This window comes from Eimeria maxima, genomic scaffold (genome assembly GCF_000499605.1).
Source record: "Eimeria maxima Weybridge genomic scaffold, Emw_scaff246, whole genome shotgun sequence".
Classification (NCBI taxonomy): domain Eukaryota; phylum Apicomplexa; class Conoidasida; order Eucoccidiorida; family Eimeriidae; genus Eimeria; species Eimeria maxima.
Window position 1 is genome coordinate 18,627 of NW_013563727.1, and position 17,822 is coordinate 36,448.

The 17,822-nt window shown below is 50.2% G+C and overlaps 2 protein-coding genes across 2 annotated transcripts; one reads left to right on the top strand and one right to left on the bottom strand.

Annotated features, from left to right (window-relative positions):
- Positions 1-2,360: 2,360 nt before the first annotated feature.
- Positions 2,361-5,066, top strand: EMWEY_00024050 (hypothetical protein, conserved; the record flags this gene model as incomplete). Its single annotated transcript, XM_013477999.1, has 1 exon — positions 2,361-5,066. One exon carries the CDS (start codon positions 2,361-2,363, stop codon positions 5,064-5,066), a length of 2,706 nt encoding a protein of 901 aa, XP_013333453.1.
- Positions 5,067-7,808: 2,742 nt separating this feature from the next.
- EMWEY_00024060 (RNA polymerase Rpb1 C-terminal repeat domain-containing protein / exonuclease domain-containing protein, putative) lies at positions 7,809-17,553 on the bottom strand (the record flags this gene model as incomplete). The annotated part of the gene is made up of 10 exons (XM_013478000.1): positions 7,809-8,046; positions 8,642-8,851; positions 9,800-9,886; positions 10,451-10,546; positions 10,710-10,932; positions 11,240-11,426; positions 11,606-11,975; positions 12,051-12,313; positions 13,191-13,849; positions 14,961-17,553. 10 exons carry the CDS (start codon positions 17,551-17,553, stop codon positions 7,809-7,811), a joined length of 4,926 nt encoding a protein of 1,641 aa, XP_013333454.1.
- Positions 17,554-17,822: the final 269 nt, after the last annotated feature.

Genomic DNA, 17,822 nt, shown 5'->3' on the forward strand with positions numbered 1-17,822 from the left:
GGGGGGGGGGGGGGGTAGCAGCACCTTTCAATATCTGCAGTTGTGCTACAGTGGTGCAGATTCTCTCAAACACTAATCACTGCTAACACGATACACTTTAACATCTACGCCACACAAGCGCTTTGCTGCAAATGCAAACTCATCTGCGGGTACGATGGGCACAGAAGAGAGTATCGTTGGTAGATTCAATGAGCGATTTGAACATTATAAACAAAGGTTCTATCTTGCGGAACGAAGCCAAATTACGCCCGCTGGTTTTCCTGGCGGGAGCCGAATGTTTTACGCAGCCCATACCCAACGAATTTACCTGTGCTATCAAACACAGAGTCTGATTTCTTACTGTGATCAATCAACCGACGCAGATGTCCCATATCTTGGAGTCTGGCTTCCAGATCTTGCCCCGTCCGTAGAACAGAGCCGCTTGCTGGTAGGTAGTCAAGCAGCAGCTCAAACCATGATCTTTCACACAGGTCCGGCGTGAGATATAACTGGTCGGCGCAGTCAGTCTTTAATAAGCGATCAGCAGGATCGCAAACAGAAAAGACATTGGGTTCGCCGACTGTGCAAAGGAGGTTGCCGACTGTGCAAAGGAGGTTGTTCTTGGCAATAGACTGCAACGCACCCGCAAATTTTCCGGGTGTGCATGGCTAATTTAACAAAATTTAATGAACCCTCACACATATTACAGCACCAATTATATTTTATGGTCAGCTCTGTAGAGGTTCTTCCGCTGACAGATATTTTGAGGTCCCTCCTCTATCAACTTTTGTCATGAATCAACGCCGTACTTTTCGTCGTGCTGAAATAGAGATGAAGTGAACGTCGTGCTCTAAATTTGATGCGGTAGAAAAGACAGGTGTGCCAATGACCTTGGGCATAAGAGCTTTTGCCCCTTCTGCACTGTTGCCTCTGCAACCGGCTTGCCAGCGATGCTGGCAAGTCAGTCTGATGTGGGCGCATGAATCCAAGGCCGACCCTAGTAAATAAACGGCTCTCTAGCAAGAATTCTCACAACTGTCAATTGTATTTGTGCATACGTCGACGAAGGCTTGCTTGTGCTTGTATGTGAGTCTGGTATGCGCCGTGAGTTGCGGCACGGTGCGTTGCAATTCTTGGCTAGCCGCCTCACTTGCCGGAGCTACAAGCGATTGAGTCACTGAACTCAAAACTCTTCGAGACTAGGGACGTAAGCAGCTCATCGCCATCAATCAACGTCCAGGACCTTCCTTACATCTCTTGGCTGTATACAAAAACACTGTAGACAGCTGTTGACAATTTCTGCTGGCCTATTTTCTGTTTGCAATGGTTCGTGCGTCGACATTAGACAGGCACGCCAACATGCCGACATTAGACATTAGACAGGCACGCCAACATGCTTGCGACTAAGGTAGAGCCGAATCAACTGCAGCTACTGCTCTCAGGGCACCCGGTGACTGGGTAGAGGGGCCAAATGCAGCTAAGGAAATCTATTCTTAAGTATTTCGTCTCCAATGCAGCCTCTAATAACCCTTGGATACTACCGAGAAAGCGCATTGCAAGCACTCTCGTAACAATGGCAGTATTAACAATTAGGGCACGGAGTAGCTCTCACATGACATTTGCGTCTCTGAACCTCCTTGAACACAAACCACAAACAGAAGAGCACCTTGAATGTCTAAAAATTTGCATCAACATGGCATTTATACTTCCAGTCGACGGATGATGCATATATCCGGAATCGCCACCCCTGCATGGTGTGGAGCTGACTTAGGGCAGAAAAATAAGTGCTAGATATCCCTCTCTCCTGACTGAATTTTAATAGCGTATCGGTGGAAATGCGAAAATAGGAAAAAGAGCTGCTTTTCTTCTCGTGGATCGGTGAAGAGATGGGGGGGCTGCAGTCGTGTTCGTCCACCCGCCTGGCTGCTTCTCCCGCAGCAGCAGGCCGTCGGCTGGACCGATTACTCACCCCACCTCTCTTTTTCGCTCGTTCCTTAGCACTATTTTTCTTTGGAGAATTCTCGAAATGGATTTGGGAGTAAACGGAACCGTGTAAAGCTGGGGGAGTCCATTTAAGGGGATCGCGTGTCTGCCCCCACAGCCGTTTCTGAAGCCTAAAGGGGTTCCAGAGTCAAATTCCAGGTAGCATTCGAAGCAAACGGGTTCATTTAATTTCAAAACAAGTAAGAAAAAATCACGTTTGCCTAAAACAGCAGGTAAATACGACAGGTGTGTTGGCGGCAGCATTGGAGCCGACGGGGAGCAGGCTGAGCACAGGAGAACCACAGCATGGGTCGGTTGGGTGGATATTGTTCCTCTTCTTTTCGCAACTAACTAAAACGTAGGCATTTTCGGTTGCCGGCGTGGCACTTTCAAACACAATGCGGCGCACAACTCCTTCGCCGTGCGCAGTGGCTTTCGCTGCCACCACAGCTGTGCTGCACCTTTCGTTGCTCCCTGCGCTCGCTGCTTCTGCCGGCGGAAATGCACTCATTGGAACAATAAGCAACTCATTTGATTCTTTGCGTGAGGAGAAGCCCATCGTTCCTGCTGCGGGCGCTGCAGAAGCACCCTTGGTTCCATCTGCCGCTTCATTGCCGCTCCCTCTAGGCCGTCGTAGGGCATCCGCGGCTCTCCTCCCCCTCTTAACCAAGACGGCAGGTTTAGTGCTGTCAGTCACAGCTGTCATATTTTTAGCTGTCAGTTGCGCCCGATCTCGGCGGGATTCTCTGCGTTTCCCCCCCTCCTGGGGGATCCGTAATCGCTCCCTAGCCGCTGGAGATTCTTCTTGTAATCCATCAGGAGATGCGGAGGACCGTGGAACCCCTGAGGTGCCTGGTGATGGGGAAGGTACTGAGGCCTCCGAAGCAGAAACAGCCACTGCTACAGCAGCTGGCGCCGATGGCATAGCTGCTGCTGGCACAGCTGCTGTGGCTCGGCGGCGATCTGCATTGGAGATGCAGCAACGTATTTTGGGCATCGGCCGGAATGATATGGTGGGGTTAACGGGGGAAGAGATGACGCTGATTCAGAATGGTCGCGAGAGGCTGGATCACATTGTGGAGGTTATGCATGCGCATGAGACGCGGCTTGAGGAGGCTCGGCGGGCAATGCAAGCTGCGGACAGGGGAGTGGAGGACTTGGAGGAGGTCATGGAGCGTATGCATGTAGACGAGAACGCAATGGAGACTGCGATCGCTCGTCGTAGTACAAAGCGAAAAGAATTCGAACGGGTGGAGGAAGTGGTGAAGAATTTCAAGGCCTCTGTGCGGAGCAGATTGTGGGATACATCGCAAGACATGGAAGCGCTGGCACGTTATGCATCCACTTACGAGAAGCGGTATATGCAGCCGGCAGGTGCACGGGCCTTAGTTGCTGCGGAGCGAGTGTTGGAGCTGAGCGTGCCTAGGACCGAGCCGTTGAACCCAACTGAATTGGATCGTACGGAGCAGATGATCAGTTGGTACCACCGACTGCTGGATGTCGAGAAGGTGCGGCAGCAGCAACAAGGGGACCCCCGAAACCCAGAACCTCGTGTGGTGGAACTTATCAGAGACGCCCACGCTTTCTCCGACTTGTTGAGCAACGCTGGATTGCCCGCTGAGGGACTACGCATGTGCGAGGCTGCAGATGCCGTTCACGCGGCCCTGTTTAGCACCGGCGTACACACGCATTCAGAAGGAACAGGAACAATAGTAGTGAGACCGAAAGTTCGAAAGTCCGTAAGCTTCGGACCCCTGCCACAATCTCGGGCGGCCAGCAGGTCGCGCTCCGCTCGGTCACCGCAGAAACCGGGGCAAGGAGAGTTCATTGCTAGGCCACTGGTCAGACAGACTATCCAGTTTGCGGGTGATCCTGCACAACATATTTTTGACTTGAATCGGCGGATCCATGGAGGAACAGCAGCTCCACCAGCAGCAGGACCAGTCCCTTCCGGCTTCCCCGCACCTAAGCAAGCACTAGCAGCCGCTTCAGCAACAGCAAGAGCAGAGCCAGCAGCAGCAGCACGGCCCAGACCAGTACCAACAGCAGCAGCAGCAGCAGCACTAGCAGCAACAACAAAAGCAGCAACAGCGGCAGCTTCAGCACAAGCAGGACTCCAGCCCCCTCCTCTCCCCGATAAGGGGATGAGTGGCAAGGAGATTTCGTCTGGCTCCTATGTGGCAGAAGCGGCAGCAACAATGGCAGAACCAGGCGGTGCTGCTGCGCATGTCCCCGGTGCAGGAGACGTATCTAGAGAGCAAGCGTTTAAGCAGACGCTGGATCTATTGGAGGAGATGATGAGCAAAATAAATCTGCATCTAACGAATAGCTGGCAGGAACTTTTGGGTGCTTTACCCTCACCAGGAGAAGTACTGAACTGGCCAAAAACGGAAGCTGCACTGCGGCGAGCAGCAAGAATTGTAGGCGATGCGCGGAAGATAAAAGTACATCGGGCAGTTAGAGCCTCCACTAAGACTGCCTTCATTGATTGCTTGGCAAAGTGTCGAGATGCCGGTATGGCTTTGATGGACAATGTGGATGGTTTTTGGGCTGCTCAAATACAAGTGGAGGAAGAAAGAGTTCGAAAAGGGACCGCCAAACTGAAGGAAATTGCAGGGGGCGCCGATCCATCGGTGATCCCATATCCCGTGGATAATCTTCTCCCTGCGATTATGCAGTTGAACACGGACCTCGGGAGAGCAGGGGCATATTCCAGTGTTGTTGACGATACTGTAAGTGGGTTTGAGTATTCACCGCGGCGTGTCACTGAGAGTCTTGCGTCCCTTAGTCGCACTGTGACCGAGTCCGTAGCGCAAATGAAGGAAGTTGGTGGCCTCTGCGCTCACAGATGGATTCACTGCATCCATGTAGAGTGGCAAAAGTTCCAGAATGCTTTTTCTAGTCGCGATCCAACACAAGATTGGGAGGAGAAGCGCCAGAAGGCATTCAGGGAGGTCATCATTAAAGCAGAAAATGTGGCAGAAAGCCTTGAGAAAATCGTCGGCAGTCTCCATTCTGTACAGGCCTTGAAGGAGGTCTTGAGGCAAGGCAGGGACAAACTTGATTCACCAGGTGATCAGAAGGAGGAGGGGGAGGAGCAGTAGATCTGCTGCTTGATAGAGCGGTGAACAGACTGTGGAGACAGTCAGGGCTAGGAGAGTAAAACACCACAACTGGAGTGGTAAAGCTCTTACTTGAAGCGAATGACCGAAAATTGGGAGGGATGAGATATTGCGTGGAAAGAATACCGGCAAAGCCCGGGGAAGAGACAGCGATTTTTCAAGAGGCACAGTAAGCATGCATGGGCACTGATATGGCCAAGAACGAGTTGTTTTTTTGCTCGTCGCGCTCGTTATTGTCGACATTGATATATTGGACTGTTCGGATGCCTGTGTATGTTTATTTTTCCAACGCTTGTTTCGAGTTTCGCTTGCAAATCCATATATAAAATGCATATATGGAAGCCCTGCCACCGCTTGCTGCTGTTCGCGCGAGCTATAAAGCGTGCAGGGAAAGTGCAGGGCGATTAAAAGCAGTGGACTCGCATAAATTGAGGATGGATGACGTCAAATATACATGCTGACGTGCCTCTCATATGTGTTGGTTCAATGCAGCAGAAATAGTGCAGGGAGTCATGCATAGTGCATGCAAAGCCCAGCGGATTATGCGGAACAGAAGCTGCGTGTGCTTGTGCGTGTGTGTGTGTGTGTGTACTTGTGTGTGTATGTGTTTGTGTGTGTGTGCGTCCGCGTGTGTGTATGTATGTAGATACATATCTGCATCGGTGAATGCGTGTACGTATGTGCGTGGGCGGGCATGTGGGTATGTGCGCGAATGCTTTTATGGGTGTGTGTGGGTATGCTATTGTGTGCTTCGTAAGGTGATGTGTCTTACGATGTGCATCTTGCGGGTTGTAAGTGTATTATTTCAATTAGTTTATTTTGATGGTGAATAGGAAGTGATCTGTATAGGTGTATTTCATTGAATAGATTTTAGTGGGTGATAAGCACGTGGGGTGTAATTATGTTGCTTCAAATTAAATTGGTTTTTGTGACTCGTGAGTAAATCGTGCGGTGTAAATTTTTTCCTTTGTACTCTTTTTGAATGATGAATGGCATCGAGTCCATTTTTATTGTCGTCCGAGACAAGTACATCGGTCACTTCGGTTTCACTTTTCCAGTGACTTGCACATTCACTGAATTTGAATATTGCCCATGTAATTAATATAGATTATTCATTTGAGTAGAAATCACAGAATTTTGAAGTATCTCTACATATCAGGGGAACGTCCCCCTACCTTTACTTTTTTCTCGCCGATTTGTCATTTCCCAGGGTCCACGGAAGTATATAGTTGTATGCTGTCTCATCCACGCTTCATCCACACTGGAGTGAAATTTTACTTCAGTCCGTTTAGTGCCCTTGGGGACTGTCTGCCATGCGTGAAGCCGCGACGAGGCGCTTTCTGGATAAGCAGCAGTGCGAATGCGGCTGTATGGTTATTGTTTCAATTTATTACTAAGAGCACCGTATACGTAATATGTATCCACTGTGCATATTAGGTATATCTTTTATGTAAACGTATACTCATTTATTCACACGGATTTATTGCGTAAGACACGCATTCAAAGACAACGCTTTTAATGTTACTAGCGACACTGCTTGTACTCGGGCGATAGCATCCAGGGTATCTTCCACCGTACATAATCAGGAAGTTGTGTAGCAAGGATGAATCAATCTTTTTTTACAGTGTTTGAGTCGACTAAAAACGAAGCGTTGCTGCACACCGCAGGGAAACTAGGGTACCATTTAGGTTAAGCTTGTTATCCCAACTTTGAACGGTCTAGTGCTCAGTGTTCCGGCGAGTACACCATGACTTGCTAATCTCGAAACGCCGTTTCCGTAGGATAATTTGAATGATTGCACTCGACTATTTCAATTCAATTGAGTACTTTTGTAATCAATTGGATTCAAGAGGCCGCAGACTTGCGGCATATCGAGCCTTGCTACACACCAAACCATGGTGTGTCATAAGGCTTCGTGCTGCTACAATCCGTGCATCAGTACTCCCGAGTGATAATTAGACGGTTGTTGCAGTAGGCCTCCTACGAGCTAGAAGGTTGCCCAGGAATTCAACAGCTTTGACCACATGCTTTGAGCTGTTTGCTTGCGTAGGAAATTAATGCTGCAGACGTGAGGGGGAAAGGCCATGCGAGCCAGTGTCGGTATGACTTGTGTAGGCGTCACCCGGTAGGGTGCAGCTGAGGAGCTTTTATCCACATTATTGCAGTCAGGATGTGTGCAGTCTCGCACGCCTGGGTTGACAGTCATTCGGGCTTGCGTCGGCATTCTGAGTTGGCTTTGCATGCCAATTGGTACATGCGTATCTGGAGGGGTCAACATAAAACGCATTTTCTTTAGGCGGCAATCTGTGTTGTGTACAGGGTGTAACCTATCCTGGCATCATGGATAATGTTGCAATAATATGGTTGCCCTATAGCCTAATATGCATACTTGCCTACAGCAAATGAGCTTGACGGCCTAAACATTAAAGGAGTACTCACCTGTCAGCAGCTAGGGGAAGTACTGGTAAAGAGACCCTCAGAAAGCGGAAACCAGGGGAAACTGAGGGATAGTTAAATTATATATGTAATATAATGGTTACTTGGTGCACATACGAACTTAAACCTTGCTAATGAAATAGCTTCAATTGCGGCGAAACGAATTGTGCAGGGGAATCTGGCGAACACAGGCATGAAAAAGTCGATAGAGAGTCACTGAAACAATGAAACAGCAAAATATTTTCCTTCAGTATTTGTTTGTCTGCTTGTTGCAATTCTTTTGAACCCTCAAGCATCCCCCCGGTGCTCATCATCTGCTGCTGCATCTGCTACAGGTTGTAGGCCTGGCTGCACTGCTGCATGCGCTGTTGGGGTTGCATCCGTGTTGAGAGTTGCTGTTGCTGGGGTTGTATAAAGCCGGAAGAAGCTGGAAGAACTCGCATTCCAGTTTGAGTTGTATCCCACTTCATAGAGGAGCGAAATGCAGCTGCTGAGAGCCCCGCTTTCTTTTATCTCCAGATATTTCCTGAGCCAGCAAAGTGTCGCAAACAAGAGCATCAAGGATAATATTGCGTTCTATGCGTGTTTCAGCTCTACAAACAAAACTGCAGTTAATCTTCTAATCGACGTCCCCTACGTGCACACAGCTATTAACGAACCAATCTGAACAGTTGTCTCCTCCTGAATTGTTGGCTGCCAAGTTAAAACAAATGTATTATATTATTTTTTGTCTTTGCTCCCCCTCTCGCTGGATCTGTTCTACCCCATCTGAAGAAGTCCCAGTGGCCACATGGGTTCATGAAACACCAGCAAGCCTTTACAACTGTCGGAATACAACGGCGTTCACAACTATTCCCAAGACGCTGGCAAAACAAATTTCACAACGGTTAATATGCAAACAGCAAATAAACACATCAAGGCAAAGCCAACACAACAAACCGAAGCACAGCAAGCGCACGTATTTCGGGTAATCAGGCTGCTTCTATGCTATGACGGGAGCGCACAAAACAAACAAAAGGACGAACGAGGCAAACAGAAACGGAGAGCCCGGCAACAAAACAAGGCAAAGGAGGACAAATAATCCATGCATGCCTATTCATGAAATAGAGTGTCTCCCTCACTTGAACAGCCTAAGGGCAGTCTGCGCGTCTTCGATTGAGTCGTGGGTACCGCCTTGTATTTCCTTTTGCAGCAGAACCCCACTTAAAAACTTGAGAGACAAATACCGTTTGCCAGGGAGCCTAAACAACTCCACCGTGTCAATCATTTGGCTCAAAGGTACGTACAAATTCATAACGCGAAAATCGTGCTGAAGCCCGTGGCCGACAAAACTGAACAGGGAGATCAAATCGAAGAAAAAGCAGCAAAAGGGGCAAATTCAACATCAAATATACACAACACACAAACATGTGAATTCGCATATGCAAACGAAAACCCCTAAACAGACGACATAAACATAAACGTCGAACAAACAAGGCACATAGATCCAACAGACAAAAAAATCCCACATAGCCAGCGCGCGACCCTATCGTTTTAATCCAAAGCAAACAGAATAAACAGAAAATCAAACAAACATACCAAACAAGCAAATCCAACGGACAAATATCAGACCAAAACTATTAAGTAAGTAAGTGGGCGTCTGCAAGGCGTGAAGCTACCAAAACAAATAATTCAATTCCATACACAAATCCCTTAAGGAGACAACATGTGGGGTGCAAAACCATGCCAATAAGTTTAGGCGAATGACCCAAACTATTACCATGCACCCAATACCAAACACGCACAGCATAAATTGATGAAAATAAACTGGAAATTTAAGCAACAAGCTCAAGCAACAACAGAAACACAGTAAAACATGTAAACATGTAAACGCGTAACAAAAACAGATTCAATGACACAAATAACCACTAAAAGCCTCCAACAAAACCGGATTTAAACAGCACATTCAGACAACTAGTTTGGACAACGGCAAACATTAACAGCAAATTCGGCCAACGAACAAAAGGCGAAACAATGAAATTGAGCTAAAACAAGGATATAGAATAAAATGTTCAACAGACAGATTTGTCGGGGTCAATTAAGTGGAGGATATACCAACAGAGCGCTTGCAATACCATCTTAAGGCTTCACTAACTTTCACATCGGTATTTATATTGGTATTTTCTGGCAATTGTATTATCAGTCCTATCAATACATTATAGTCCTACTGCTAATGAGAAATGGAAAGAAATTAAAAATAAATTCCCTCAACGCACATGCATTTAGAATCCAAAAGATACCGCAACTTGTGCAGAAGATCCTTGCGAGTTGACAGCCACACGCTAGACTCAGTGATGCTCAAATCTTCGAGCCGCAGGCCAGAAAATCTACAGAAAAGAAACAAACAAGGCAATGAACAATTATTACAAATGACAATGGAGGGAAATAATTCAAATGGGGGGAGAAATGGGCTACGGAAATGCATGAAGAACATGAAATGACGGGGGCAAACAAGCACGGAAAAGCATATGAATTGATGAAAAACTCAGCGGCACAAAACGGGAAGCAGACAGCAAAGTGAATTAATATGTTCCACCTACAACTCCTTCGTGCAAACAACAATCCAGACACGGCAATAGAATTCAAAGCGGCGAATACCGCCATCGTCGTCAGTGCAAACGTGCAAAGCGGATAAAATAATTTAACATCGATGCTCGACAAGGCACTCTACGACTGGGTCTTTTTCGTAGTAGGGTTTGAGCCGTTGTCAAATTGGTTAAGAACACACTAGGCCCCACAGTTTCAAAAGCATCCCTTTCTTTGCAGCGAAAACGGTTTAATGTCTATGGGTTAGGGTGTAGTTGAGGCGGAGAGGGGTTTTTACGCTTCGGAACTGCGGTTAAGGGCTCAGGGCTAGGGTGTAAGGTCTAGAATTGGGGTTTGGGGTTTACCGCGTCAAACAGTCTTTAGGCGGTTTCCTGAACTGTACGTAATGATCAACGAAAGGAACCCCCTCCAGAGGCCCCTGGCCCCGCACCAGACTCAGCCTGAATCGAAAGCCACTAAGCCCTAAACCCTAAACTTCACGTACGCACGTACGCTGTCGATGAAACTCGACCATGTCCTATTCCCAAGAACCATGTCACAGGCTTCGAGAGCCGCCGGTCGTAATCGCCAATCAACCCCCCAAACCCTGAAGTGTAATTGTACCTGGCCAGGGCTAGTGAAGAACTCTGTAGGACATGTTTGTGGCCATCTTGATCAATCTCCGCTGCCTCTGTAACTTCTGCTACAAATTCTGCATCAATACCCACAAGGAACCCCTCAGCTGCGAGATCGCTTGGACTCAATACCGTTGGGGTTCTCTCCTGTTCGTTTAGCCGCTTTACTATTCTCACGCGAGCTGTCTGCATCAGCAGCAGCTCGCTTGGGGCTGCATGCATACCCAGTTGAGACACGCAGCAAGAAAACCCGTACACAAGGCAACGACAGCATGTGCTACACAAAAAACACCTCAAGGTGCAATCTACAGCAGCTTACAAACAACCTATAGCACAACGAGAATATTACCAGCGGCCAGGCAGCAGCAGCAGGGCAGCAGCAGCAGTAGAGCAGCAGCAGAGCTGCAGCAGTAGCGCCCGGGGAACAGTAGAACCAGGTGGACCACAGCGACAGCTGTGGACCTTCCGTAGCAAACATAGCAGTAGTAGCAGCAGCAGGAGCAACAGGAGGAGGCGCACTAAGTGGCTGGAAGGTGACAGGATCCCTAGGGGCTTGCGGGTTTAGAGAGAGATTAACATCGGATAGGAAAACCCCAGCAGATATTGCTCCGCTAGCAACACGAGGTATTGGAACAAGTCGTCCTCCTACTTCCCCAACCAACTCCATGTTCGGCATGTTTGGCATTTTTGCCTCCAACGTCCAACCCTAAGTCGAAAAACAAACCCTAAACCGTAAACCCCAATAGAGAACTCGATAAGACCGACCGAAGAAACACAAGAGGCTGCCGAGGGTTTAGTTTTCAAGGGGGGTCGAACAGAGCGAGATCAAGGCTTCCTCCGTCGATGGGTGGCTTCAGCGTCCGGGGTTTAGGGTTTAGAGTTTACGGGGTTGAACAGGTCGAGGTTGAGGTTATCTCCTTGGTTCGTGTCTTGTCTTGCAAATGCAAACAAGAGGGGAAACTTCCACGGGGAGACGAAATCAAGAACAGCACGAGAGCGGCAGTACGACAGCACAAAGTCATTTACTGAGACCCAGCAACTCTTGCTGCTGCTGCTGCTGCCCTGCTGCTGCTGCTGATCCCGTTGCTGTTGCTGTTGCTGTTGCTGCGCATGGTCCTGTTGTTCCTGCTCTTGCTGCTCCTGGTGAGGCTGCTGCTGCTGCTGCTGCTGTTGCTGTTGCCTCTGCTGCTGCTGCTGCCGGCGCCTCTCCTGCTGCTTTTCCTCCATCTCTCGCGTGCGATAGGCAGCAGGGACTCTGCAGCAGCACCGCCGCAGCAGCAAAGCATAGGATCTCGGTGGTTTAGGAGTTAGGGTTTGGGTTTTAGCTTACCGAGCGTGCAACACGAGGTGGCACCCCGCATCATCTGCTGCTCCTGTCTTCCCTTTTCTATCTGTGTTTGCTGCCTTGGCGAAAGAGCGAACCCTGGGGCCCCCCTGGGCGAGGCTGAACGGGCCTCCAGCGGACCCGAGACCCAAACCTTGGGGGCCCCCTGGGGCCCCAGGGGATCCCTCTACGGGCATTACGGCAAAGAGAGAAGCAATTAAATCATAACGAACAAATCCCGGCGCCTCCTCCTCTTGCACGTCGATGTCCTAACAGATCCAACATACCCTAGACCCTAAACCGTAAACTTAAAGGTGTTTTAGAAGAATTGGGATCCTCCAACGCCTTTTCAAGAGCTGCTGCAAACACTTGAGGAGCTCGATTCAGTGGTGTAGGGTTAAGGGTCTAGGGTGTACGTACAGTGGGTCCCAGTCGGATATAAAGACGCCTCCTGATGAACCCTTTCCCTGTTTTGTCTATTGATCGCCATAAGCTGATTTCTTCTGGTTTTGAGGCATTTGCTCTTATTATCAAAAAGACAGGAAGAGACAGCAGCTGCAGAGCCAGAAGGAGACAGATAAACACATTCTTCTTGATGTAGAGACACAACAAAAGAAAAAGACACACCAGCGTTACGCACAGAGAGAGGATACACCCCGGAGAAAAAAGACGAACAATATATAAGAATAGCAGACGCACACACACACACACACACACACACACACACACACACACACACGGGAGGGCTGCAGAAAGGAAGACGGGAGCAGCAGCAGCAACACCAGCAGCAGCAACGGAAGAGGAATACCACCACCAACAGCAATAACAGCATCAGAAGCAACAGCAACAATAACTACAGTAGCAATACAATAGGCGGCGGCAGCAGCAATTAGCAGCAGTGCTATCAGCAACAGCAGCAGGAACAATGCGAACAGGAGCAGCAGGAGCAGCAGCAACAGCAGCAAGGAATACCCTGGTAGAAATTGAGCATTTCCCATTTGCCCCACATCCTTTGCAGTAAGTCTCTTTGTATATTTCTCTTTTAATAGACTGTTTAAATAAATCACAAAAGGATATAAAAGAAAAGACACCTTCTTCTCCTATTAATGTATCTCCTTTCCTGTCTCCTTTAACAGCACCACCTACAGTACTGTCTCCTAAAGGCCCTGCAACATTGTTGCTGATGCTGCTGCTGCAGCTGCCGACACGAGGAGGAAGGAGGAAGGAATCGCTGCTGTGAACACCGCTGCTGGTGCTGCTGATGCGAGCCGCTCCTACCCCGCAAATGCCGGCGGCTGCCCGCTGCTTACTGCTGCTGCTGCTGCTTGCTTGAGGGTACACCAAATCAACGAGGAATGCAGGAGCAACTTGGCTTGCAGCATGCGCTGCTTTAAGACATTTGGTTGTCGTTTTTTGTTTAAAACCAAAGAGCACCTCAACAGCAGAAGACGCCTCCTCCTGACAACTGTTGTTGTTGTTGTTGCTGTTGCTGCTGCTGCTCTCAACTTGCACACAAGGTGTCTCCTGCTGCACGTTCTCTGAGGAAACAGGCTGATTGGATACACCTGAAAGATCTTCAGCTTCTGTCTCTGCAGATAAGGCCCCCCAAGGGACAGGGAAGAAGACGGGGGGCGGTGTTTGGGGGAGTGCTGCTGGTGTTGCTGTTGTTGCTGCTGTTGGTGAATATGCTGCTGCTGCTGCTGAGAGGACGCCTTCTGCCGCTGCTGCAGGAAGCAGTTCTTTGTGAATTCTCTCGAGGAGAAAACGAATGCTCAAGTTGGTTCGCTGAAGAAGAGTTGCTAACTCTGTAGAAGCAATACAAAACCCCAAACCCTAAACCCTGTTGTTGTTTTTATTGACTAACCAGCTAAAAGGTAGCAGATTAGATACGCCGGAGGTAGGGTTTAGGGTTTATGGATATAAGAGTATATGGTTTTGAAAGTTCAGGTGTAAGGGTTTGGGGTTTAAGGGGTTAGATGTACGTGATCTAGGGTTTACAGATTCGCAGGGTTTGGTGTTCGGTGGATATTTTATGGTTTAGGGTTTAGAGTTTATGGTGCAGGGTTGTACGGCAATTCACAACCGAGGGCTTCGGGTATGCAGCTAGTGGGGTGTGCAGCTTGTAGGGTTTCGAATTTGGGTTTAGGGTTTACTGTTTAGGGTTGAGGGTTTACTGTTATTGGCGACCTTCCTAAATAGGCCAAGAACGCGGGCCTCGGGTAATTCAAGAAGAAGAGACTCAAAGCTATTGGAGTAACAAAAACGACAAGCCCCAGCACTTACATCTTTCCTGCGGTGTACGTACACCCCAAACGCAAGCACTCATGCGTATATATGCATGTATATCGGTGTTTATCCTTCTAATGTATACATCACATAAAATGCATATAACTTTCCCCACATGCATGTGCTTAATATCCACGGACTTAATATGCATGCGTACATGTGCAATACCAGCATAAACAGGTATATGTGTAGTGTATGATGTGCACATGTGTACGTACACTTACTGCTGCATTTATTATTATTAGAATATTATTGTGTATATATTAATTTTATTCATACATATATATGCCTAACATGAACATGCATTCATGAATACTGGTGTATTAGGGGCTCTGGAGGCCCGGGTGTGTGCAGGCACAGTTCCACGAATGCATGCATGCACGCATGCATGTGTTTGGGGCTGGCAGCTGGTCTTTAGGTGCATGTACCTGGCGATATCGAGCATATGGAGGGCTTGTCCGACTTCACAGGAGACGCATCCACTTCTGTTGCATGCATGCAGGGTGAGGGTTTGTTTAAGTGCGGGAAAGAAGAAAAGAAATTGAAGTAACGGCCTTAAGAAGCCCCTTCTTCCGCCCCCTTCAAAACACCCAAAAGGAGGTACTTGGCAACACGCCGAGAGCCCCATACCCTCTTGAAGGGGTCCATTGAATATCCAGGGGGCCCCAGTTAATTGATGATAAGCATAACGACTTGGTACCCTCACAGCAATAGGTCCACGCAATGAGGGGCCCCCAGAAGAATCCAGGCCCCCCCCTCCCTCACTAGAAGAAAAGGGGCCCCCTCCGGGGCCCCTAGGATTGTCCCTCTGGCGTCCTCCCCAGCTCCTGCTGCTACACTCAGCATCAGTGTTAGAAGCAGCAGAAAGGCTCCCTTGGGGGCCCTTCGAGGGCCCCCCAAGGGAGCTCATGGGTCCCCCACCTTGAAGATAAGGAGGGTATAAACCAGAAGCACCTGTGCTTGGGGAGGCGAACTGGGATCGGATCCCGCAAGGAGTGTGGGGAAGGCCCTCTGGGGCTCCCCCAAGAGGAGCATATTGTGCTGACCCAGGCCCTGCTGTGGGTGACACAGGATGGAGGCCCCCGTGGGCAAGAGGTGGGCCCCCCTGTTGCTTAGAGGCCCTTAGAAGGGCTCTTGCTGCCTTAGTAGGAGCTTCATCTTCATCAGATCCCTCACTAGGAGAAGCAGAAGAAGGAGACAGATAAACGCAGCTGCTATCACTGGGCCCTTTCCACGGAGGTTTAAAGGAAGGTCCCGCAGCAGCAGCTGCCGCTGCTATAACAGCAGCAGGGGTCCCTGCAGCAGCAGCACCTGATCCTGCTCCTACTGCTGCTGCGGGCCTCATTTTCCCGCGCAACGGCCGGAAGGGGCCCCCAGGGCGCCCTCCCGCTGAAGCAGCCAAGTGAGGGGCCCCTCGCCCCCCCGCCCGACTACCCCGATGGGGGCCCCCAAGGGGTCGTAGAAGGCCCTGGTTAACGGCACTTTCTTGTAAAGCAGCAAGCAGCGTAGCACGAGTAAATATAATACCATCTGTAAGACTGGGGCCTCCATTTGCTGTTAAGGAGCCAAAAGTTTTACGTAGAGACAACTCACGAGAGGGGCCGTTGCTGCTGTACAGGAGGCCATTGGGGGCCCCACTGACGGTCTCTCCTGCAAAGCAAACGGAAGGTACAGCAGCACCAGCAGAAGCAGCAGTTGAACCCCCTGCTGCTGCTGCTGCACCGTTACATGCTAACAAAGACCATGGCAGAGGTGTGGGGGGCCTTATGTCTTCGCTATGCAGCACTTCAATGGCATAGTACCCTGTTGGCTCTTCGCGGTGGGCACCCCTGGGGGCCCTCCAGGGGGCCCCCTCCCAGTTGCTGCTACTGCTACCGCTGCAGCGCACACTTCGACGACCACCCCTCCTGCTGGTGCTCCCCCTGCTGCTGCTACTGCCTCTGCTGCTGCTGCTGCCGCTGTTGCTGCCGCTGCTGGCGCTGGAGCTGCACCCACAACAGGGCCCCCCAGGGGTCCTCACGTACTTCAGCAAAGCACCACAAATCGCCTCCTCAGGGTTGTTGATGCCCGCATCAGCATCGATGCATGCAGGGGCCCCCAACCCTCCTCCTGGGGGGCCCCCAAGAGAAAGGGGACGTTGGGTACTCCCGTCGGGGCCCCCCCAGTCGGAGGCGGCGCGGGGCCCCTCCCATAGGGCCCCCTCATTTAATTCCTCAGCTAGGGTCCTAAGAGGAAATACCCACTTCTCCGAAGAAAGCTCACAGCAGCAGGGAGCCCCCTTCACTAGGGGTCCCCCGCTGCAGCTGCCAGGTGTACTGCACTTGCAGCAGCACGGCTGCAAAGCAACCCCCAGATTGCTGCTGCTGCTGCTGCTACCTAGGGACTGCAGCAGCAAATATTCCTCTGCAAGTTCCTCTAAGGCACAAGCCTCCCTTGCAGGGCCGCGGGCAGCTAGTTGCTGATGCTGTTGCTGCTGCTGCTGCCGGAGGTACCTGCTGCAGCAGCGTGATATAGTAACCGGGCCAGCTAGGGCAGCTGCTGTTGTTGCTGCTGCTGTTGCCGCCGGGTCATCAGACAGCAGCAAGAAGCTGTCAAGACCAGGAAGGGGGCCGGTTGGGAGCCCCCAGTTGTTTCCGCTTCTATACTCTCTAGACCTGCTGCTGCTGTTGCTGCTGATGCTGTTGTCGTTGCTGTTGCTGCTGCTAGCACCGGAGGCCCTGCGATGGTGCCGGTGCTGGTGCTGCTGTTGTGGCTGCTGCTCTTGCTGCCTCTGTACGGCAGCAGATATAGCAGCTTGCCGTGCTGCAGTGTTGACAGCAAGCAGCGTTTGCTGCTCATACGGCTGCTGCTGCTGCTGCAGCAGCTGAATTCTCCCTCCTAGTTCGCAAAGTGCAAGATGGGGCCCCATGGGGCTGCATGCAGCACAGGTGAGGGGCCCCTCAAGAGGGACGAGGGGGAGGGCCTCTAGGGCCCCCTGAGCCAGAGCTTCTGAGTAGCCGTTGCTGATACTGCTGCTGCTGCCGCCGCCACTGCTACTGCTGCTGCAGTAAGGCGGCAGAAGCGACAAGCGGGAAAGATCTGCCTGGAGAATACATCCATCAGCAGATACAGCCAACGCGACCGGCTGCTGTTGCTGCTGCTGCTGTTGCAGCAAGAAGCAGCAAAGAGGCAGCGAGGAAGGAAATAAGGAGACAGCATAAACAGGTATTGAGGGGTTTCTCATGTCAACAAACCAGCACTGCATGCATGGGTCAAAAGGGTACCCTTTTGGGGGGCCCGCTGGGGGCCCCCAAGGGTCCCCTGCAGGCCTACCACATGCTAATAATGTATAAGAAGAAAGAGAGACAGAAGAAACAGCAAAAGGAGACAGCAAAGATATTGAATTAGGCAGCAAAGTATTTATTCTGCTGTCAATAAATCGTATTACGCCGTCTGTACACCCGAGAGCAGCTAAGCTGCCGGAACCTGCTGCTGCTGCTGCACCTGCTGCAC